The 23740-nt window shown below is 57.9% G+C and overlaps 1 protein-coding gene across 1 annotated transcript; it reads left to right on the top strand.

Moving 5' to 3' along the window:
• The first annotated feature begins 271 nt into the window (after positions 1 to 271).
• On the top strand, positions 272 to 22211 carry LOC100341914 (transmembrane protease serine 13). The gene is made up of 11 exons (XM_089306115.1): positions 272 to 289; positions 4065 to 4248; positions 4769 to 4970; positions 11935 to 12038; positions 14432 to 14554; positions 15474 to 15603; positions 15772 to 15839; positions 18612 to 18710; positions 19836 to 19978; positions 20103 to 20255; positions 20844 to 22211. Exons 1-11 carry the CDS (start codon positions 272 to 274, stop codon positions 20868 to 20870), a joined length of 1251 nt encoding a protein of 416 aa, XP_089162241.1. The 3' UTR covers positions 20871 to 22211.
• Positions 22212 to 23740: the final 1529 nt, after the last annotated feature.

The raw sequence follows: 23740 nt of genomic DNA, 5'->3' as shown, positions 1-23740 counted from the left end.
GGACGTGTGTGTCTATGTGTCCAGCAAAGGGAAAAGTCAGCTCCAGTCATAGGAAGCTTATCCACGGTTCCCTGGGGCCAGGATGGACCTCAAGAGGCTGGAGGCAACTTTTTGAGGTGATAGGAATGTTCTAGATGTTAACCGCCAGGTGGTCACATGGACCTGTACGTCTGTCAGAGCCCACTTAATTGTACGCTCCGTCTGCGACGTATCCTGTTACACTTACTGTCTTGTTCATTAGCAACACAAATCTTAGGACAGATTGGAAGCAATGGCCAACGAGGCACTGGTGAGCTTCCTTTTGAGGACTCCTGTTCAGCCACAACGAAGATGAAGTAGATCACAAGGACCGCAAACGCCTCAGGAAAACAGCGACATCAGGGTGGGCGCTCACCGTGAGCACAGCAGCCCGCCGGGGCGGGGCCTGCTCTGTGCAGGGGAGCCCCTCCCCCTGGGAAGGCCCTGAAGTCTCTCTCCCCTCGCCAGGCTGTATCGGGACAGCCTGCGGAGCACAGAAGGAACAATCGCGATGGCGCATGAGGCCTGGAACTTGGGAGGAATCAAGCGGGCAGGTGGGCAGAAAGCCGATCTTGTCTTTATTTACACTTGGATGTTTTGCTCGTCATGGGCTTTTTTGCACAAATGTTGATTTTTTCAAAATATTGCGTTAAAGTGCATTGCTTCTTAAATTGTCTGGGCACCGCCTTCTACCCTGCAGCCAGGAGAACGCCTTGCTCACTCGCCTTTGCCCAGCCTCAGGGGAAAGCAGGAAGAATAATCCAGCCCCAGTCCAGGGAACTAAGAGTGCAGGGCCAGCCTCCTCTGAGGGCCTGGTGGGCAGATGCGCGGTGAGACCCAGACCTGCCCCGCCTGGGGCTGGGCCGAGCACTGGGCTTGGTCGGAAGGAGGGGAAGGTCTCTGGGTGACACCCCTCTGGACAGTGGGCTCAGTGTCTCCGGCCTGGCCTCTGGGCAGCTGTCTGTGTCCTGGCCGTCCTCAGGCCTGCAGGGAATCCACACGTGGAGCTCTGAGTGGTGGAGAAGCGTGGAAGCGGGGTGCAATGGCCAAAGGGCACTCGGGGCTCCAAGAGGGAGTCAGGGAGGTAACTCAGAAGGGAAAGAGGAGCATCCATTGCCTGAGCTGGGAACTGGGCAGAGAGTGGCCAGGAGCTCTGTGTCCTGGGCTGGAGCCCCAGGAAGGAGTCCCCAAGGCATCGGGCAGTGGCAGCTGCAGTAGCGCTGACAGCAGAGAGCTAGGGGCTCATTCTCGAAAGAGTAGAGAGGTTGTCTTCTCTCTCCACCTTCTTGGCCGCTGTGGTGGGGCATGAGCTTGCTTGCACAGCCGATGTCGTGTGTGTGTAAAACTCCCTCTACCCAGCTGGAAATGCTTGGGAGGCAGGAAACAGGGCCTGGTGGCTGGCCTCGGGGTGAGTCCCCAGTGCTGCAGACAGCTCAGGGCCAGCCACGTGTCCTTCCAGAAGGCAGCTGGACAACTGGAGGGAGGAGGGCAGTGACAGAGTCCGCAAGTGATTAATCGGAGGGGGCTGTGGGAGGCATGGAGGGGGGCATTGTAGAGGGAGGCTGGGGTTGTGTGGTCAGGAGAACAAGGACACTGGACAAAGGGTGCCAGGAAGGTCAGGGCCAAGGTCAGCGACAGGAGTCAAGGGCAAGGGCAGGAGCAGGTCTCCAAGGCCAGCTCTGCTGGAGGCGGGACCCAGGTCTTATGCTGCTCCAGTTCCTTTCACTCCAGATATAGGAAAACGACCACCAAGCAGCATCATGCTGAGCGTGCCTGCAGCCCTGCATGTGCCATGTGTCCTCTCAGGGCAGCAGCCCTGCCTCTCAGTTCTTTGCCATCCCTGCCCGCCAGCAGCTCCCACGGGGCCTGGTGCTGAGCAGCCAGCGCTTACTGAACTAGCCGATGCTGGCAGGGATTTTGCCTGGGGGTGGCTTGGTCAGCAAGGACTCCAGGCCGGGAGTTGGCTCTCAGGGAAACCAAGGAAAAAAAGAAGAAATAAGCCCGGCATTCCTTCTGAGCTGGGTACATTCTTGGGCATCATCATCATTTTCCAGATGGTGCGTCTGTAGACCTCCAAGTTCACGGCACTGGCCTTGAACTTGGAGTTGGGATCATTCCTCCTGGCCAGCCAGAACCCCAAGTCGGAGAGATAGGTGGGAGGGACCTTCAGGGAAGGAGGCTGGGGGTGACTCTCAGGGATCAGTACCCTGGGTAGAGGGTGGAGTGGGGGCCCTCGGGCCTGGCCTGTGGGTGCCGAGGCTCAGTGGCAGTCAGAGGTGGAGCCAGGGGCCTCCCTAGCAGGGAGGGAGGAGAAACAGCCGAGGACAGCACGCCGGCCTCTGCTCTGCACTGGCTGGGTGGCCAGCGGGGCTAGTGGGGGGCTGGGTTCTGCCGTCTTTGCAAGCCTGGGATGTGGCACCCCAAAATAACCCAAAATGAGAGACCCCTGAGGTGTGGGCCTGGGGCCTCCAGAAGTTCTGCCTGTGCATCCTTCCCATCGGGATGCCCTATGCTGGAGCAGGCAGCTTCCCTTTGGAGCTAGAACTTTCTGGGGGGCATAAGAATCAGTCCCTCTAAGTTCTGGCTCAAGAGAGGCTCATCTCAGAGAGGCTGTCCCTGCCACGCTGCTTGGAATCCCAGCTCTGGGTCTCTGCCTCCCCCCACTGCTGCCCCGCCTCACTCTTCTTCGCAGCCAACCCCTCTTTCTGACTCACGCGCACTGCTTTGCGGACCTGCTGGTTCTGTCTGCCTCCCCCTGCCCCAAACACTAGCACCATGGGTAGGAGCCGTGGCCTGTTTTGTGCTCTGCCTCCCCAGCACCTAGGACAGGGCCAGGCCCGTAAGAGGCACTCCACGGATACTTGTCAGCTGACCGCACCTGCATGACACCCGCAGTTCACTGTGACCGCCGTTGCTATTGCTTGTTCTATGTGACCAGGGCAGCGTCCTCAGCCTTCCTGGACCTGCACCTTCACCCATAAAGCGAGGTGGGCCCACTGGACAGTTTCTGAGCTTCCCAAACCCTGAGAATCCCAGGGCCCCAAATGCTCAGGGTCAGGGAGATTCCTCTCCAAGTGGACCCAACCCCTCGGTTTGCGGTTCTCAGCAGTGCTCTGTCAGGTCGGGAGGCCCTAACCCCACTTCCGATCCTTCTTTGACTCAAGATCAGAGTGAAGCAGGGGCGTGGGGCCATGAGTCAGCCCAGTATTTCTGGCAATGGCTCCCGTTCAGATATTTGTGTGTTTTATTTTAATTGGGCTGATGTGTTGTTTCATAACATTTTATTGTTTTCAATAGAGGCAATTCATTGTGTGCAGAATTAAAAGTCATTTAATTTTAATTTCTTTAAAAGTTTTCAAGGAAAGGGACTGGCGTTGTGGCACAGCGGGTTAAGCCACTACTTGTAATGCCAGTTTGCCATATCCAAGTGCTGGTTCAAGTCCCGGCTGCTCCACTTCGGATCCAGCTCCTTGCTAATGCACCTGGGAAGGCAACAGAAGATGGCCCATGTGCCTGGGCCCCTGCACTCACATGGGAGACCTGGAAGAAGCTCCTGGCTGCTGGCTTCGGGTTGGCCCAGCTCTAGCTGTTGAGGTCATTTGTGGAGTAAAACTCAGATCTCTCTGTCTCTCCTTCTCAGTCACTCTGCCTTTCAAATAAATAAACAAACTTTAAAAAAAAATCATGGGGATAAGCCAAGTTCTAGAAAAACACCTGCCACACCACAGATTTGCTCTGATCTGGGATGGACCCACAGTCCTTGGCACTGAAGGTGTCCATTGCCCTGCCTGGCCTGGGACATCGCCTATGGGGACGGGATCACCCTAGCAGGGCTTGGGGCACCCTTACAGGACCTGCCCTGTCTCAGAATCCCCTCTCCAAGAGGCAGCAGGGAGCCCCAGAGGCTGCTGGGGGGGGGGGTAGTTTCAGGCCGAGAGGCAGCCTCACACCCCCAGGACTGGGTATTCGCTGAGTAACTGGGATGGCCCCGGACAGGGGAGGAGGGACAGGTCTGGCAAGTTCTGTGTTGTTTATACTACACTCAGGATTACCTCACACGTCCCAGCCGGCTTCCCCGCCCCGTTGGCTGGGGGCCGGCCCTCAGCCCTGGAAGCCCCTTTTCCCCACAGGCCCGGGAACCCAGGGGCCGACATGGGTCTTCCCCTCGCTGTCAGCTGAGCCGGGACACTGGCTGCCCGCTCGGAGACCATGGAGAGGGGCGGCCGCCTGGTGAGTGTGTCTGTGGGCGCCGGGGAGCAGGGCTGGGACCCGGAGAAAGGTGGGGCACTGGCACACTGCGCCACAGGTTCTCAGGGGAACTGGAAGTGCCTCGGCTTGTGGTACGCTGCCAGGGATCAGGATCTCCAGGCTCCTCTGATCACGGTTCCTGGAAGGAGCGCCCGGGAAGAGAAGCTGGAGGCTTTGGGCTTGGTCGGCGGGCACCCAGGGCTGACTCCTGGCCCCTGCCTGTGGTCCGTGAGCCCTGTGGTCAGGGCATCTATGTGGTGAGAGCCCCGGCTGTGGGAGATTCTCACTGCCTTGAGGATCAAAAGCATTTTAATTGGTCCTCAGCGGCATCTCATCTCCCTCCCTCCCTCGGCTCCTAAACCTTCCCAGAAAAATAGGACTTTCTGTGTGCTTTAAAAGTGGATTTTCTTTTTTCCAGTCTTTCTCGATGATTTACTTTGGGCTTCATAGCCTTCGTGCTTGGGAAGTCCTCCCTTACATTTAACCACAATCCCTCTGCCAGAACTCAGGCTCCTTTCTTCGGGGGTGGTAGACGGCAGCCAGAGGGCCCTCCGAGGAAGGGCCAGGCAGGCACGTGGAGCCTCCGGGAGCTCGAGTTCCCCGTGCCTCTGCTCGTGCCTTCGCGGGAAGACCGCCTGCACTCCCACTCCCCTGCGGGTCTCCTTTTCTGCTGCACTCCACGGTCTCTGTGCTTTGCTGAGCAGGTAAATCTGGGACTCTGGGAAGGATGGGCCAGCCCTGGGTTTGAGAAAGATCAGTGTACTCTATGTCCTGTGTATAGTTGGCTTGTGTCTCTTCTGAACCCCAGCTATTTTCTGCAACCTTTTCCATAATTTTCCCCACTATTCTTCCAGCCCCCTCTGACTTCCTCCCCGGGCTGCTGTCCCTCCTCTGCTCTGGTCTCCTGGGCTCACATCTCCTCCTGCCCAAGATCTTTGGGCCTCTTTGGGCCTCTGGTGAGCAGACAAGGGGCACGCCCAGGGTTTTATCTGCAGCTTGGGGAGATGAGTCCCCCCACGGCCCTGGAGCATCCTCCCGAGTGCCCTGCCGGGAGCCTAAACATGATGGTCCCTGCACCCAAAGTGGGAGAAGGACTGAGCCATCTGGGAGAAGGCTCTGCTCACATCAGAGGCAGACAGTCTGTTCCTAGGGCAGGCTGAGAGCGAGGAGGCCCGCGCCTCTGTCCGGAGCTGTGCACCCACATGGAAGGTTACTGGAGGGGCACAGGGTGAGGAGCAGACTTTGAATTATTGATGGGGACTCCCAGTTCATTTATGAATGAAGCGTTGAAGGAATGGTAGGGGCCGCATTCATTCTGGAAGGGAGGTCATTGGTTCTTACCTTGGAATGAAAGAACAGAGCCATCACATCCTTATTCAAGGTTCTCAGATGTACCCCCTCTTTAGGGTGGGACCCCAACATAGTGAGCCTGACATACAGGCAGGGAGGGCTGGGGTTGGGCTCTCAATCTCCCCTGCAGCAGGTAGGTGTCTTAGACGGATGGAAAACAAGCAGGCTGGGAGCAACTTGTCGTCTCAGGCCGGGCTTTCCTGGGGCCTTTATTGGAGAGGCGCATTGTGGATTTGTCCCTCTGCTCCAAGAAGGAGTGAGGAAGAGGGTGGTCAGCAGCTGAAGCCTGGTGTGCCCTGTGGCAGCCGCTGGGTGTGCAGAGAGAGCTTGGGAGAGATGGACTCAGCTCTCAGCTTTGCCACATTCAAAGGGACAGCCACGTGTTGTGGTGGACAGAGAACAAACCAGCTCCCGGGTCAGCGTGGTACCTCAGTTTCTTCATCTGTCAAATGGGATGATGATAATGCCGGCCTTAAGAAGCCTCGCAACAGGGTCTTTCATACAGGAGACTTTTCTGGAACAGCATTCGGCACAGATGGATAGAGACACAAAGGCATTCGCAGTGTTAGGATTTAGGATCGCCATCCTCATCACCATCGAGAGTCTATCCTTGGATCTAAATTTGGGCAAGTGTCATCTCTCCATGCCTCAGTTTCCCTGCCTACCAAAAAAGACGCTGGGACACAGAGCCCCCCAGGAGTTCCTTTCGGGTTCCATGGTAGTCTCCGGGGCTATCAGGAGGGATTACAGGTGCGCCATACTGGATATATGAGTTTGTTCTTGACAAATACTGCATTTGCTGGCTTTTTCATCTGGGCCCCATTTTTGCTGTTTCAAGAATTGCCATGTGTATGCAAGAGCTGAAGTAGACTTGTTGAAAAAGCATCTACGCTTTGTAGAGAGGATTTTCTTCCTGGTCTTAGACTGGTAAGGGTTTTCATCGAGCCCAAGACCCTGGATGGAGTGGACTAGTGGGAGTGGCTAGGGGCCCAGGACTGGTCCAGGATGAGGCACCCTCCCCAGAGGGGGGTTGGCAGATTCCTGAGGTGGCAGACCTGTGGGTCAGACCATAGCCCCCAAACACAAGCACCCTCGAGACCCCTGGTGCCATCCCTTCGCATGTCGCCCTCATCTGAGACCTCTGGTTCACGTTGTCACCAGTGCTGAGCAGCCTCCCACCTGGCACGCTCCACTGTGTTGGCCCCTGGGACCCGGCAGGCGTGAGGGCAAATGTGTAGGAGTGTGTGTGCTGCACTCCAGGCCGGGCTGGGTGATGTACTAATGGCCACTTAGCTTAAGTGTCTTGTTTTGGCCAAACAGCATCCTCTCGGTGCAGCAAACACGGAGGTGGATTGTGCCCAGCCAGGTGGGCAGGGTGCTGGTGGGGCAGACCTTGGCGACAAGGCCACAGGGAACCTGGCCTTGTCAGCCAAGTGGAAGCCTCGGCAGCACCCCTGAGGAAGCCGGCCCCTCTGCGGGGGAGCCCTCTTTGTCCACCCGCCCTGAGCTGCACCGTCACCCAGCGCTGGCAGGGTGGGAAGACAGGGGCACAGGAGAAACGGAGGCAGCTGGTTCCTGGTGATCAAATCCAGCTCACTTGGCGGTCAGGGGTACTCAATGCTCTTTGAAGTATTTGATGATGAATGAATGAATGAATGAATGAATTGGGGGGTGTTTTGATTCTGATGCAACAGGGATCTCCCAGGGTACAGGAGGCACAGAAAACTCACTCTAACACATGCAGGAGGTGCTGGCCAAGTTCTCTACAGCAGCTGCCTCGCTGGTTCAAATGCAGTCCTATGTGGGGTCGGCTGTGTGGCCCTGCTCTGCTGGAGAGGGGGTACAGCTCAGTACCCCACCGCAGCTCTGCAAAGCACCTCTGGGGAGCTTGCCATGCTGTGTGGCACCTTGTTTGAAAACAGTCATGCAGACTCTTCTTTATAGGCAGAGGGACCAGAGGCTGGAGGAGAGCAAAGAGAAGACTCGCGGTGCCCCGCCTTGGGGCAGGGGATGTCTTGTGGACTGGCTCCCTAGCATGAGCCCAGTGTGACTGCAGGCCGCCCAGGCCCCCGAGGCTGACACTGCATGTACGTGGGGGTGCTGGGTACATGGAGTGCAGGGATCTCACAGCCTGCGTTTCTGGGGATTCTCTCGGTTCTGGGAGGAGATGGGGGAGACAGCCTGGAGGCCCACGCTGGGATGAGCTCAGCCCCCCACCCCCAGCCACCTGGGCTCTCAACAGGTGAGGACTGTGTTCAGGCCCTGACCTTCCAGGAGGGCCGGTGGGCCAGGCACCTCTTCATGCTTAGCCCACCCCAGAGCTCTAGGGAGCTGGCTCATGACCCCACCTATGCCCAGCGCTTTGAACGTCAGGGTCATTGGGAATACAAGAAGCCACAGGGGCCAAGGTCAGTGGAAGGGCATTCTTTTAAGGGGGTAGGCAGTGGCAGAGCACAGCACTGAGTGATAGCCAGAGGTGACAACCCAAGGAGGGAACCAGGGTTCTAGTCCTGGTGTGGCCTTCAACTGGCTACATGACCTTGGGCAAGCCAGAGCCTCTCTGGGCCCTCATGGCCTCATCAATGGGATACAGGGCTCAGATAAGAGGTTTCCAAAATCCTTGCTGCTCCAAGGTGTGCCCACTGGCTCCTGCTCCCCAGGGTGTTGCCCAGGGCCCAGCAGGGAGGCCCAGTTTAGACTGGACTTGAAGGGGTGCTGAGGTGGTGTCCTCGCTGTCACCACTGCCATGTCACTCTGGATCCAGCAGGACAGCTTTGCATGTGTCCCCCACTGCACACTTGGGATTCACAATGACTGCTGCTCATCTTGCCCGGAGCGCAGGCCACTGCATGGCACCAGGGCTCCGTCCACAGGAGCAGCACAGAACCACTGAGATGAAGCCACCCCCAGAGCAGCTATGCTATCACCCCGCTCCTCCCTGGCATGCTGGCTGCCCCAGGGGAGGCCAAGGGCAGGATGCCAACACCTTGACTTACTCCCCTCCCCCAGCAGGTGGGCGATCCCAAGAGACAGAGCCTCCATAGGACCCCAGCCTCTAGAAGCTGTGATACAGAGAGCACTAGGCTCAGAGCAGGAGGTCTGGGTTTTGTTATAAGATAAACTTCAACAACTTTGGGCAAAGCACACTGTTTTGGGCCTCTACGTTTTTGCTGGAGATAACAGCTCTTTCAACATCCCGCCATGGTTGGGGCTGAGGCTCAGAGCTGGAGGGAGGATGGAGCAGACAGCCCCACTCTGGATGCTGCTTCCTCCCGATGTCCCCAGCTGGCAGCCCTCGCTCGGGGCTTCAGTGCAAGACCTCCCTCTTGCCCTGGTCTCAGGGGCTGGCCTCTGTCTACCTGCCTCCCCCAGCTGATAGCAGAGTCAGGCTCTCCAGGACCACAGCTGAGTTGTCCCTGACCCAGAGCCTTCAGTCCCAGGGGAGTACTGCCGGTTCCGGTTGCTCCTGGCCTCCTGGGTACCTGGCCACCCCCACCTCCTTCTCTGGGCAAATTTCCTCCCCCGCCTCTGGGCCTCCCACCCTGGGGAACCTCTTGTCTCCTCCAGGCCTGGCTCCTTCATTCCTGGCCCCTTCGTCCCTGGCCACCATGAGTGGGTGACAGGGACGGATCACCGGATCCAGCTGGGGTGGAGATGGCCTATGCACTGGACGAGGAATGAGAGGGCTGTGTCACAGCCCTGAGCCTACCAGCTGGTACAGGGCCCCAGGCTCCCACTTAGTCCTTCTGAGGCCCAGATCCCCACGAACGAGGGGACTTCAAAGAGTGCATGGGGAACGTGTGTTAAGAAAGCTAGGTATGGATTTCAACCCAATTTGTCTTTAATTTTAATTTCAAAGTTTCAATTAACTCCTAATACCAAGTGCAGCTGTGTGAACTGTTGGCATCAGGTAATTAGCATTTCCCTTCAAATGTTTCTTTGCACCAAAATAAACTTATCTTTAAATTCCATTTTCCATGATCCTTTGGAAGAGCCTTCTAACACACCAGGGGTGGGAACCTTGTAAGAATCAAAAGAAATAATGGGTGTGAAGCTTTGCAAATCATAAGCCCCTGTAAGAGAGGAGGTTTGTGCCTGTGGGCACCTGTGACACCACTGCCGGAGACTCAGCTTGCTCCTGGCAGCCTGGTTAGAACCCAGGCCCTGGAGGGGTGGGATCTGCCCATTTGACATGCATGGAGGGTCTGCCGCTTGTCCAAGGTAACCCAGTGAGGCGGGGTCGCAGATCTTTCTATTTCAAGCCCAGCATTCTTCAACCCACCCACCCACCCTGCCGTCCCAGCTAATGTAACCAGCCCTGGCTGTGCAGTGGGCGCTTTGCATCCATCGCCAATGACTAGGGCATGGTCATTAGCTCGGCCTTACCAATGAGGAAGCCGAGATGTGAGGAGGTGAGGTCACTTGCTCGGTGTCACGCAGCCCTGTCAGGGTGGGGCTGGATTGCAGCATGGTCACTCTAGCCCTGCTGCTCCAGGTCACCAGGTTCTGCCCAATCCTGGCGGGCCACAGGGCCCAACCTTGATGGATGCTGGAGAGTACCATGAGACCAAGAGCCTTGCAGGGACCCTCCAGCCCTTCCCCCAGTTCCCCATGGTGCTCCTGACCCCGTACGGTACCAGACCCGAGCTCACATGCCAAGGCCCAGGTGCAACGTGGGTGCCCAGTGCACGCGTGTCAGGGAGAAGACTCAGCAGGAGGGTCTCCTTCCTACTCCACAGGGGCAGGGGACCCAGACGCAGGCTGGAGGTGGGATCCTGACTGTGTGGTTCTGCCGCCTGAGCTCAGAGCCTTGACTTTCTTTTCTGTGCAATGGGCTTCTCAAAGTACCGGTATCCCAGGGACGTGAGGAGGACCTTACGAGGCCGCAGATGTGAAAGTGTATCGTAAACTTGAAAACAACATATGCATGTGTGAGATTAGCATTTTATTGGCCTGAATCACGGGCATTTCCTGTTAAGCTGCGGCAGGCTTATAGGGAGAGCCCGGCAGGCCAGTGGAGGTGTGCAGCACCAGGGTGCCCGGCAGGTGCCAAGGCTCAGGCCACGGCTGCTGGGAAGTACAAGGCCTTACATGGCCGGAGCTGTCTCTCTTATGGAAGGGCCATAGTCTGGCCTTTGTCCAGCGTCCTGTTTTCTCCTTAAGATGAGCTCATACCACCTGTCAGCCCCTTCAATGCTGTCTCGTGGCTGTTCGGTCCCAGCACGGGTAGTACTGTGTGTGCCCAGGCCAAGGCCAAGAGCAGCAGCCAAGTCCCATGTAATGTGCCTGCTATGTGCCAGGCACCGGAAGGGGCTCTCCCAAGCATTATCAGTCCTGTTTTGCAGATGAAGAAAAAGGCCCAGGGAGTTAAGTGGCTGGCTCAGGGTCACAGGGCTCCTGAGTGAGAAACCCAGCCAGGACCAGGTCTGCCTGACTCGATGGGTGCATTCTCTACTTCCCTCTCTCCTTGCCCCCAGGCCCAGTCCTGCTCCACTTGAAGCTGCTGCAGCTAGCCTGTCTTCATTGTATGGCAATCTAGTCTCTGCCCAGGCGATGGTCATGAGAAGGAGCCCCCAGCTCCTGGTCAGCTAGGTCAGCAGCAGAAGCAAATGACCGTCAGGCCCCTGAACAGACACAAGCATGCCCTGCACAGCCCCCGCACAGCCAGTGGGACATCGGGCTCATGCGTATTCCCGCATGTCCACCCATGAGCCCCAGAACCTGCTGGGAGACTGTGCCTGCTCCTGCCTCTGGCAAGCTGAGTGTGGTCAGCAACTCAGAATTCCTGGAATTCGTCTCACAGCCCCAGAACAGGGAAGGGACCAAACCAATTACCTTCCACTCCCGAAGAAGGAATTTTAAGGATAAAGCCACAAAGTCCTACTTGGCACAGCTGATGCTGTTGACCTGGCCCACGCTGACCTTGTCCTGTGGACAAGGACTTTTAATTGATCTGCTTAGTAACAGCATCCGATGCTTCCACACCCAGCAGTGGGTGAGGGATGGAGACAGAGGCACCAGATGCCCTAGAGCTTTTTTTTTTCTTTTTGACAGGCAGAGTTAGACAGTGAGAGAGACAGAGAGAAAGGTCTTCCTTCCGTTGGTTCACCCCCAAAATGGCCGCTATAGCTGGTGCTCCCCACTGATCCAAATCTGGAGCCAGGTGCTTCCTTCTGGTCTCCCATGCGGGTGCAGGACCCAAGGACTTGGGCAGGGATGTGGTTGTATTGGGCTGCACAGGTGTTTCCTTTCCCCTCCCACACCGTGCTGGCCCCTCCCCCACGGCCTCACCCGCCCCCACCACTGCCCTGCTCCTAGGTACCAGCGGGCCCAAGTTCTCCTGGCAGGAGGGCCAGAAGCGGCTGCCACTCATCGGGTGCATCTCCTCTTCATCACCCTTGTGGTCTCGCTCATCGTTCTCTGTGAGTCGAACGGAGGGGTAGGGTCCTGGACATGGTTGGGGGGAGTGGGGGACCACAGGCTGGGTCCACAGAGAGACACTCCTGCAAATGGCCTGGGATCACAGTGCTGCCTGGCTCCTGCAAGGTGGCCGGGTGAAGGGTGTGGGACGTCACAGGTTCCTGGCCTGGGTCCCGTCTGTGCTACTGACATGGGCAAGTGACTGCACCACTCTGAGTGCAGTTCCCACACCTCCAGGTGGGATCAAGCTCATGCATTCCTTCAGCCTGCTCTGTGCCCCAAAGACCTCATCCCAGCTTCACTGGGTTAGGAGGAATAGATGGAGACGGATATAGGCATGGCCCCAAACCTCAGCCTGCGAGGGCTAGCTACAAACTGAACAGCCCAGTGTGAAAACACGGGGAAGCCCTGCAGAGGCACTCATTTAGTAAGGATAAGCCGCTCAGTGTTCAGGTGTCCAAGGTCTGTGTCGATCCCCCTTCTCTTGGGAAAAGATGCACATGGCTCACTGCTAAGGAGTCCTCCAGCACCCCGGCTCACGGGGCAATCGTAGGAGGAGCAGAAGTGACCACGCGTATGCCCACCATGTCCTCAGGGAGACTACAGAGCTGGGCAGAATTCCAGCCACCTGCACCTGTGTGTGATGGAGGGAGATGTGACAGCTGAGGGCTGGGTGCAGGGCCCCAGGTGAGGACCAGGCAAGCAGTTAGGACCTGGACAGCCACAGGGAGTGTGGGAGACCAGGTGGGCAGGGCTGGCAGGGGGAGAAGGGACCCACCTAGCCAGAGAGGAGAAGACACATTTGGGGACCAGGGGCCGTTTGCCTGTTGGGTTCAATGAGGCCAGGGCCCGTGGCAGAGAACTTTTACCGCCAGGCCCAGGAGTAAGGATTTTGTTCAAGAAGCAGCACCTTGTGGTGTAGTGAGGGGCCGGCTGGGCGGGACAGGGAAGCTGCTGGCTGGCAGGGCCCGAGGAGGAAGAGGACTGGGCGAGAGGAGGCAGGGTGCCATGCACACTGCCCAGGGATCCAGGCTCCGCACCTGCCGGCTGCGTGACCCGCCAGTTAACGGCCTTTCTGGGCGTCAGTTTCCCCGCCCGCTGCCCAGGCAATGGAGTCACCATCACAGGGCACGTGGAGGCCTCCACACCTGCCACATGGCATCCATGGGACACCCCCAGCTGGTGTTTGCTGCCCAGCCCTGCTTCCTCACCATAGGACCCCCGCTCCATGAGAGCGTGGGAAGTGGCTCCTGGAGGGGCACACGGCACTCACGGGTGGGGTAGCCCAATGGAACGATAGCTCTCAGGGCAGAGCTCCCAGCATTCCCTGTTGCAGGGCCTCCAGACCTCCCAGGGCCAGGGAGGTGGTGCGACTGTACAGGCTGCATAGCAGCTACATGGGTGGGGGGTCAGGACTAGAGCCAGGCCCCTGCCCCTCACCCCACCACTCCATGTTCTCCCTTCTGCCCATCAAGGCCACCAGGCTGTGGGCTTCGTGAGCATGCTGGAGGGTCAGCATCCAGGGCATGGAAGGGGGGAAGACCTGGAAGGGCCATCTCACAAGGCGGCCTTGACCTTGGGGAACCAAGAGCGTGAAGGGCCCAGTGAGAGTGGGGGCTGAGGCTGAGAGGCGGGAAGAGGAGCTGGAGCCCAGGCCTGTGGGGCACCCAGGGGGAGGCATCTCCGAGCAGTGGGGTAGCATTTCCCGGCCTGGATGGAGACTGGTGTTCAGAGGGTGGCAGGGAGCTGATCGCTCAGGTGGTTTGTAAAGTCGTTTTCTTCCAGACTCTGTGCATCCGGGAATCAGCTGCCTGGATTGCTCATGGAGTGAGGAGCCTTTCAAAGCCATAAGACTGGCAGTGGGGCGAGGGCTGCACAGAGAGACACCCTTGCTTAGCGGAGAGGGAGGAGGAAGAACGGCCAGGTGCTTCCGGTGGGGGGGTGGGGGCAGAGAGGTCAGCCCAGGCAGTGTCTGTGTGACTGTGAGGACGGAAGTTCTCTGCTGTGGCCCAGCAGAGCACCGAGGAGGTGGCTCTGAGAGGGGGTTCTGGGGCAGGAGGTAGCCCCTCTGGCCACCACCTTGGCCAGCATGTAGGTGGAGAGGCCCCCGCAGTGCCACAGTGGTACCCACCTCCACCTCCCTCCCCACTCTCCTCTTTCTTTCTCCGGGGGGCTGGCTGCTCGTGTCTGCCTGGTGCTGCCCTGCCTGCAGGAGCTTTCTGGAGCATTCCAGAGCAGGCCTGAGCAGCCTTTCTCTCCATGCAGATGGGGGACGAGAGCCCCAGAGCTCAAGAGGGATCGCAGGTCGGTGTCTCCGAACCCCCAGGGCCTTGGGCTACTTACAGTCCTGTCACTGGGGCTGGCAGTGACCCAGGCTCTGCTTCCTTTGTTCCAGTCCACTTCTGGCGGGGCCACACGGGGATCAAGTACAAGGAGCCGGTGGAGAGCTGCCCCAGCCACACCGTTCGCTGTGATGGGGTGGTGGACTGCAAGCTGCAGAGTGACGAGCTGGGCTGTGGTAAGGAGGTGGGCATGGGCGAGCACGTGTGTGCATGTGTGTGTGTGCATGCTATGTGTGCACTGTTTACATTCGTTGCATGGTTGTGTGTGTGCCTGTGTGTATGCATGTGGCTTCAAACTGTGGTGCAAATTTGTGTCAGCGCAAACAGGAGGCAAGGGACAGGGTGTCTGGAGATCTGGGTTCTACTCACAGCAGACTTGGATTTGAAACCCGATTTTGAGTGCTGTGTAGCCAGGATGAGTCGCTTACCTTCTATGGGCTTCGGTTTCCTATTTGTAAAATGAGTGGGTTGGACAAGGTTATTGATTCTCAAATAAAATCTGACAGCTCCCAGACATCAGACTGAGCCAAGCAGAGCAGCTCTGGCAGGCGGTGGGTAGGGGGGCTGGAGCCCTTCCTCTTTGTCCAGCAGGTGGCACCTGAGTGTCACCCCTACTTTCTAAAGAAATGAAGGCCTGTTTGTAAGCAGCGGGGCTCGATGTGCACAAAGATCGCTTTGCACTGCGACCTTGGTGGGCTTTGAGTGCGTACTCTGGACGGCCCGCCTGCAGGTGCATATGCACTGTGCCTGCGCCGTCAGTGACTCAGCCTGGCCTGGGAGCGTCACAGATGCTGTCCTGTCCACCCGATCACTCTCTCGTGAGGGCACACCTCTGGCCTCTCAGGGCACCGCTCCTGCCAGAGCCTGCTCCTTATCCCAGCAGTGCCCCCCGCAGCCATCACCCCGGCTCTGCCTTGCTGACCGTCTCGGGCAGCTGAGAGCGGGCTGACCACTGCCACTCAGGCCAGCCTCCCAGTCCTCTCTCGGGTCTCGGTGAGGAGCCTCTGGACAAGAGGCCTCACTCAGCTCCTCCCCCAGGGGCTGGCTGGGTGCTGGGTGCTGAGCATCTGCCCTGCCTCTCTTCTTGCCCGGCAGTGAGGTTTGACTGGGACTCATCTTTGCTGAAAGTCTACTCTGGCTCCTCCCACCAGTGGCTGCCCGTCTGCAGCCACAGCTGGAACAACTCCTTCTCCGAAAAGACCTGTCGGCAGCTGGGTTTCAAGAGGTGAGCCTTCCCCCGGGGGGCCTCGTGTTGCAAAGGCCTGGGACACCCGCACTGACCTCACTAGCTCAGGACACTTTGAGTCCCGTGAGTCTGGGGCAAGCTGGTCCCACGAGGCCAAAGTAATTATTTGTGCAGCTGTAACAGTGTTAGGCCCCTGTGTGGTTCCAGCACCCTCGTGTCCCTTGCCACATTTAATTGTCCCATCACCATCCTCTCAGGTGACACTCTTGAGACAGGTGAGTACGGGACAGGCCTTATCTTTTTACATCAGGTTAGCCAAGCCCTTGGGTGGACTTTGAGCCATATCAGTCATGGTTTGGCTGGAGAAACTCACAAATGGGAACTGGAAAGGGGACAGATGTGGCCAAATCAAGTCAAAAGAATCTTGTGCTCTAAAGATTTTAAACCAAGAAGCCCGTGCTGGTGGGCAGGGCAGGGGAAAGGGAGAGCAATGGCCTTCTTGGTGGAACCTGCAGTTTGCAGACCAGAAGATATCTTGCTCCTCCATCCTAGGCTGAGTGTTTTGAGGTTTGTCTTATTTTTTGGAGACAGAGAGACAGACAGATGGAGCTTCCATCTGCTGGTTCACTCTCAAATGCCCACAAAGCCAGGGCTGGACCAAGCCAAAGCCAGAAGCTGAGAACCCAGTCCAGGTTCCCCATGTAGGTGGCAAGGAACCCAGTACTTGAGCCATCACCACTGACTCCCAGGATGTGTGTTAGCAGGAAGCTGAAATCAGGAGCAGAGCCGGGACGCAAACCCACACACTCCGACGTGGGATGCAGACATCCCAAGTGGCATGTCGGCTTCTAGACCAAGTGCCCATCTGAGATTTAAAGCTGAGTAGCTCTGGGGTTCAGCCAGCTGTCTGAGGTCATGGGGCAAGGGTCCAGGATCTCAGCTGGGCTCTCTGTAGGAGAAGCACCTGGAAACCAGGAGCTGGAGGCTGGGATGGGAACTAGTTAGGCACCTCCACTGCCACCCAAGTCGTGGTCCATGGCAGGGGCTCCGAGGGTCCCAGCAGAAGGTCATGGACATCTTTTATCCACTTGTGCAAGTCTGGGTCTGCCTTGAGCATTCCATCCTCTGAATGTCGTTTATTCAAAGATCACTCACTGAGCTTTGACCAAGGACCAGAGATTGTGTGGTACCCAGACACAAAGGAATAAGACAGGATCCCTGGAAGACCCTCCAGTATTGGGTGGGTGAGAGAGGCTTAAACTAACAATGCTGTGTGACCAGAAGGATGCTGGGGACCAGCGCAGCGGCTCACTAGGCTAATCCTCCACCTTGTGGCGCCCGCACACCAGGTTCTAGTCCCGGTCGGGGCACCAGATTCTGTCCTGGTTGCCCCTCTTCCAGGCCAGCTCCCTGCTGTGGCCCAGGAGGGCAGTGGAGGATGGCCCAAGTGCTTGGGCCCTGCACCCCATGGGAGACCAGGAGAAGCACCTGGCTCCTGCCTTCAGATCAGCACAGTGCACCAGCCACAGCGCGCCAGCCACGGCGGCCATTGGAGGGTGAACCAACGGCAAAAGGAAGACCTTTCTCTGTGTCTCTCTCTCTCACTGTCCACTCTGCCTATCAAAAAAAAAAAAAAAAGAGGAGGATGCTGGGGATGTGAGGATGTGAGGATGCACAGGATGGAGAAGGTTCCCAGCTGCGCTCCCAGAGAGAGCATGGAAGAACTGAGCCCTCCGGGAAGAAGAGCACCACGTGCAAAGGCCTTGTCTCATGCAAGGGCACGCCCTGTCCCAGAAACACGAGGGGAACATGCCAGAATCCCCCGGGGTGCTCGTGAGAAGGCACCCCTAAATCAGCATCTCTGGGATCAGGACTTGGAACCTGCTTAGCCAACAGCCAAGGCCAGTCTCAGGCTCACTGTGCTCTCAGAATCACCAGCGTGCTTATCCGAAGATTCTCAAACTTTCCTTTAATTAATCACACAATGAATTAATTAAAGAGGCAGAGAGAGAGAGAAAGAGATTGTTTATCTGCTGGTTCACTCCCTAAATGCCCACACTAACAGGGGCTGAGGAGGCTAAAGCCAGGATTCAGGAATGCTACCCAGCTGTATCTCTCCCTCTCTCTGTATCTCTCCCTCTCTCTCTTTTTCTCCCTCTGTCTCTCTCTGTATCTCTCCCCCTCTCTCCCTCTCTCTCTCTCTGTATCTCTCCCTCTCTCTCTGTATCTCTCCCCCTCTCTCCCTCTCTCTCTTTCTCTCCCTCTGTCTGTCTCTCTCTCTCCCTCCCTCCCTCCTTCCCTCTCTCTCCGTGTTCACGGAGCCAGGCGCTATTCTAGGAGCAGGACGCTGCAGTAATGAACAGTTGAGGGAGCAGCAAGCAGCCTGTCGGCGTTTGCCTTTTCCAGACAGGAGTCTGGTGGTCCACGATGACCCATCCAGGGACACCGCTCCCTGGGGAGAGTTTATGAGCTGGTCCTCGAGGTCCCCGTCTCAGTGTTTCTGGGTGTGAGAGCAACTTCCCTGTGCTTTTGTGGTCTTGGCCTAGGGCTGTGCCCTCCTGCTTAGGGAGGTATCTGGACCCGATCCAGGTGAACATTTGCAGGGAGAGCCCCGGACCCTGGCCAGCCAGCAGGTTGCCTGGCTGAGAGGCCACGGTCAGCATCCAGGACTTAGTGTGATGCTGTTCTTTGCTCCAAGGGAAAGGCATGGAGGAGGCCCAGCCAGGAGAGCCGAGCTTGTGGGGAGAGACCTGCAGTGGTCAGGTGTTTGCTTGGCGTGAGGGAGCTACCAAGCCTCTGTGTGTGCCCGCCCGGCAGCGACTCAGATCAGCATGGTTCTGGAAATCTGACTGGGTGGTTAAGATAAGGTGATGGGTTTAGGTTAGGGTTAGGGTTACTTGCCTGGTGGAGACAAGGACCTGGAAGATTCAGAGCCACTCTGGTGGCAAGAAGGGCTCCTAGGACATCAACACGCTTGCTCCCCCATGCCCCGTCGCCCGAATCCCTCCAGCCTTGTCCTTCACTGACATCTGGACCTCTCACGGCAGCTCACGTCCACCCTGCCTGCCTCCCCATGCATGGACAGACCTTCAGTCTCAATGAGACCTGCTGGATCACAGGCTTTGGCAAGACCAAGGAGACAGACGGTGAGAGCAGAGGTGCTGCGCTGTGTGTGTGCGTGCGTGTGCGTGCATGTGTGTACATGTCAAGGACGACGGGTACACAGATGAAGTCTATGTAGGTAGGGGTTTGGGTGGATAAATTCATGGGCTGCCTACAAATGTGTGTGGATCAACTCCCGTGTGTCTTGTCAGCGCAGTTGGAGTAACAGTGCCCTCTAGGCAAGACCACCTGGAGGACCTCTGCAGGTGCACAAGTTGGGTCTGAGGCTCGCTGCAGCGTGGGGGAGGGGGAACCCACTGCGGAGAGCCTGGACTGTCTAGATAAGGTGCTCGGAGGGTTCATCACAGCATTGGGGGACTTGGGGAGATGTGGGGCTTTTCTCTAGACTGGATGTTGTCACGAATCCGGGCAACTGTTTAATGGGGAATCTGAGCCCTCTTTTCTAGAAGGAGGGAGGGCTCCCAAGTTGTGATTGCTCACCTAGAAGCAGGCCCATGGGGTGGCAGTGAGAGGAAACATGGGGTGTTTCTGAGTTGAGCCTTGCGACCCTGTTTGAAAAGGCTGCCACTTTTCCTGGCTTCATCAGGGTCACAGGGTACTCTGTGGGCTGTCGGTTCTGTAAGAGCCATCATGTTCCGCCGGGGACTCAGGCTGGTCGCGGGGTACAGGGCTGCTTTTCTCTGGCTCTGGGTGATGGGGTGGACACAGCCCTCTTCCGATCCGGCTTCCATGAGAGCCCAGCCACTCGGCTGCAGGCAAGGCACTTCTTCAGCACCAGGTTTCCCCACCTGTGAGTGGACCGATAAGCCCCACCCTCTGTAGGACACCTGGCATCTGAAAACCAGTGAAGTGCTGGCCACTATGGTGCTCTGAATGTATGCGGGCATGGTGCCACCTGTCAGGGAGCCGGGGAGCTCTGCAAGTGTGTGCTCGTGTGTGGCTCTGTTTGATGCACAGTGAGTTGTCTGGCACAGGGGTGAGTGTCCATGTGTCCTGGTGTCCAACCACACAGGGCCTCCTTGGGCTGAGGCCACAGGCAGGATGCCCTCTGCTCCCAGGATGCTGAGCCCCGGTCCTGGAGGGGCAGCTGGAGGTCCAGAGTCTCATCAGCTTCCCGCCCCCTCTCCCCCACTCCCACCGCACTGAAGAGAAGACATCCCCGTTCCTCCGGGAGGTGCAGGTCAACCTCATCGACTTCAGGAAGTGCAATGACTACCTGGTCTACGACAGCTACCTCACCCCGAGGATGATGTGCGCTGGGGACCTGCGTGGGGGCAGAGACTCCTGCCAGGTGAGGCTGCTGGGGGTGGGAGAAGGCTGGCATGCTGGGGTTGATGTGTGGACCGGGGTCACACCCCTCCCAGTCCAGAGTTTACCTGTGTCCACCCCAGCTGATGTGCTCCCTCCCCTTACAGGGAGACAGCGGGGGGCCTCTTGTCTGCCAGCAAAACAACCGCTGGTACCTGGCAGGTGTCACCAGCTGGGGCACAGGCTGTGGCCAGAGAAACAAGCCCGGTGTGTACACCAAAGTGACAGAAGCCCTCTCCTGGATTTACAGCAAGATGGAGGTGAGGGCCTAACACAGGGCTACTGTGCCAGGCAGCCTGGGCATCCCTAGAAACAAGGACCCCAAAAGGGGGCCCAGGCCTTCCCAGGGGTACAGGCAGAGGTGTTCTGAGCAGGGTCAAGTGTTGGGTCTGCTGTCTGTCTTTCCCTCCGAGCAGAGCTCAGAGGGTGGCCAAAGGGTGAGCTGAGACTGATGCCAGCCCCCACCACTGTCCCCTCCCCAGCCACCGAGGATGGACTATGCCAGGAGGCCTCCCTCCTGGGCAGGAAGAGCAGCCTTGGAAACGGGATTTGCCCCCAGCTGGCTGACCCAGCTCCACCCCTGCTCATCTCAGCTGTGAAGCAGGGAGTGCGATGCCCAGCCCTTCCCTCCTCTGCCTGTGGTGAGGGCAGAACAGGGCGGAGCTCTGAGGGGGCTGCAGCTGGAAGCCAAGCTGAGTGCAGCGGGGCTCTCGCGATGCTGCTTCCTCTCAGAGGGGCGGCGCCGGCAGACAGCTGGGCTGGGCAGAGGCGGGGGCCTCCTGCTGGCTTCTGTGTTCCCTGTCAGTCAGCCCACCCTCACCACGCTCTCCTGTTTGTTTTCCTCCTAGAGTGAGACGCGCTTCCGGAAATCCTAACCAGTGTCCTGCCCGCCACCCCCCTACTCACAGCACTGGCTGCTGGGAAGACTCCGGCCCAAGGGCCCTGGCCATTTGCAACGTCTTCTGGACACCTGCGTTACTCCCCCCTCCACCATGTGCTGCTGTGTGTGAGTGTGAGCAAGTCTGAGTGCGAGTGTGTGCACATGTGTGTGTTGCTGCTCTTCCAAGTTCTACAGGAACCGGGAGAGCTGTTGCTCCCCCCAGAATCCCAGGCATTTTCTGCAGATGAGGGTCTGGGTACCATGATGTTCCCACAGAAGTGTCCACAGACAAACAGAGAGTCCAGAGAAGGGCCGGAAGGTGACATCGGCAGTTCCTGCTCCTCTGACCCTGACTAAGGGGCCAGCCCAGAGTGGGCATCACCCCTGCAGCGCTGGTGACACTGTTGCTGTCCCAGAACAGATGAGGGGCTTTGTTGGAGCGCCGGCTTCATGGTGCCTGGACTGTGCTTAGCAGGAGGCCCTCAGTGTTGTGAGCACAGCGCCCCCGCCCAGCCGTGGTCCAGAGCCAGGCGGCGCTGTGGCCCACCACGCTGTCAACCGTGAACAGGGCCCATGGTACCTGTTTGGTCACAAACTGCTGGCACAGGGTTTATTTTATTTTTATATTTAAGAAATGCAAACATGTATTTTTGAAGCGTCTCCAAAATCAGTCGCCCCAAGAACTCTATGGGACTCATACGACTTGTGCCCTTCCGCAGCCCTACAAAATGTTGCTGGCTTCGAGGAGCGGGCCGAAGGGACTGGAGGAGTCCCCCTGCTGGAGAGCCAAAGTCGGCCTCTGTGAGACACTCGGGGAAGCAAACCCGCGTCTGGGCGGCCGGCAGACCCAGCCCAGGGAGAGCGGCTCTTCTGCATGCCAGGGCTGCAGGCTGCTCCTGTGCAGGCCCCCAGGAGCCCCGGGAAGTCCAGGTGGACAGCTCCCTCGTGCCCGGGGCCATCCTGGGACATGGGGGTCTCTCTCAGCTTTCTCCGTCTTACGCTTTCTTAGCTATTCCAGAAACATGACCCTGCCATGGCCCCTGCCGTGGAGAGAAAGCTGAGCACTGAGGCTCAGAGTCAGTGCTCCTCCCGCCAGCCGTCAGTGTGGCTGGCCTCCTCGCCACGGAGGGTGGGCACCTTCCTGGCCTTTTGTCCGGGGGTGCCCATACCTCCCTAGCCCCACTCTACTCCCTCTCTGTGGGTGTCTGGGCTCAGGCACTGCCTCAGATGGGACTGGGAACATTGACGATTGTCACCAAGGCCAGGGAGGGGGCAACACTCATGTCGCGACAGTCCCCCAGTAATGGTCTTCTGCAATAAAATTGTGGGACCTGAAGAACCTGTGGTCGGGTGTTTTACTGGTGCCTTTGGTGGGACGTAGAGCTTTCCTGCCACCAGCCCAGGCTCTGAGTTGGGGTGTGCTCTCTGCATCATTTGTTCTCCAGCCACATCAGGGCCCTCTCTAGGCCGGGTACTCGCGCTAGGTTCCGGGGGTACATAGAGCACAATGGTGTCCTCAAGGAACTGGCTCATGACCAAGAGTGATGGAAGCTGATTCAGTGTGGATGCTCTGAGTGGAACCTGGAACAAAGCAGCCACGCCTAGAGAGGCCACGGAAGGCTTCGCAGCAGAGGCGAGGTTTGAAATGAGACTTATGTGAGCCTTCGCAAAGCACAGGGCGGGCCTGGCAGGCCGCTCCTTCCTCTCTCCCACCTCTGCCTTTGCTGGCTCAGCAAAAGGCCTGTCTACAAGGAAGCCCCAGTGCTGCACAGCTGTTTCCAAGGGAGTGGGTGGGCGGAGCTGTTGCCCTCTTCTGAAAGATCTCCCCCTTCTTGCTCTGCACTTGCTGTCCTTGACCCCGGCCGTATGATCCACCAGTGAATGTCCAGCTCTCAGCAGCGCCAGCACTCACACTTACACCTCCAGCTGCAAGCTTAGAATTCTCCAGGTCTGGCCTTTGGGCACCTCGAGTTTGTTTTGGCCTCTCACATCCATGCCAGAGCAAATCCTTCCTCTGATTCTTTCCTCGGCCAGTTGCACAAGAAAGAGTAGGGGAGGTGGCTTCCCAGTTGGGGTAGCACCTACCTGCTGTCATAGATCCCACAATCCCAGTAGCCTAGCCCGCTGCGGGACTAGAGTGCCAGCGTGGGCTGTTCCTATGCAGGAGTGAGCACTGAGCAAGCAAGACTGCCAGGCAGCTCTGCCCACCGCAGGACGCCGGCTGCATCGGCAGAGGCCGGGCCTGGGGCAGAGTGGCGGGACTTTGGCCACTTCTGTTGCTTTCTCCCTAGAAACCAGACCCTTCCCCTCCTCTCTTGGTCAATGACTTGATTGGCAGGAGTGTTTGGGTGGGAGGCAGGGAAATAAGGTAGAGAAAAAGCAGGCGCTGGATGGGAAGAAAACAAAACCCAACACATTCCTTTGGCCCAGAACATAGAAGCTACAAAAATCATGGGGGAGGGCGTGAGGGGGCTCTGCAGATCAGTCCAAAATCTGCAGAGCTGTGTGTGTGGAGAGGGGTGTGCAGTGACATTCTCCTATGTCCCTGGATCCCAGCTTTGCCAGCCCTGTGGGCCACTGAATTTCCATGGAATTTTCCGGGGGAGGGAGGGGGAAGGCAAGGGAGTGTGCTGGGGTTGGGTGGATGATGGCTCTGGGGATCCAGCTGCCTCCGGGCTTTGGTTGGATTGCCAGGGGCCATTGTTTCCCATGATTGCTTAGCCCTTGTCCCGAGGCAATTGAGAGGACATTGGGAGATGCATGCAGAGAGCTCTCAGTATGATAATGATGATCGTGATAACCACAGCAGAGTTCCGATGTTCTAGAGTGTTCACCATGAGCCTGGCACTTGCTGAACACCTGATG

Source organism: Oryctolagus cuniculus, chromosome 1, assembly GCF_051225735.1.
Source record: "Oryctolagus cuniculus isolate XC-2025 breed Fujian yellow rabbit chromosome 1, ASM5122573v1, whole genome shotgun sequence".
Classification (NCBI taxonomy): Eukaryota; Metazoa; Chordata; class Mammalia; order Lagomorpha; family Leporidae; genus Oryctolagus; species Oryctolagus cuniculus.
This window is presented reverse-complemented; position numbering and strand designations above follow the sequence as displayed.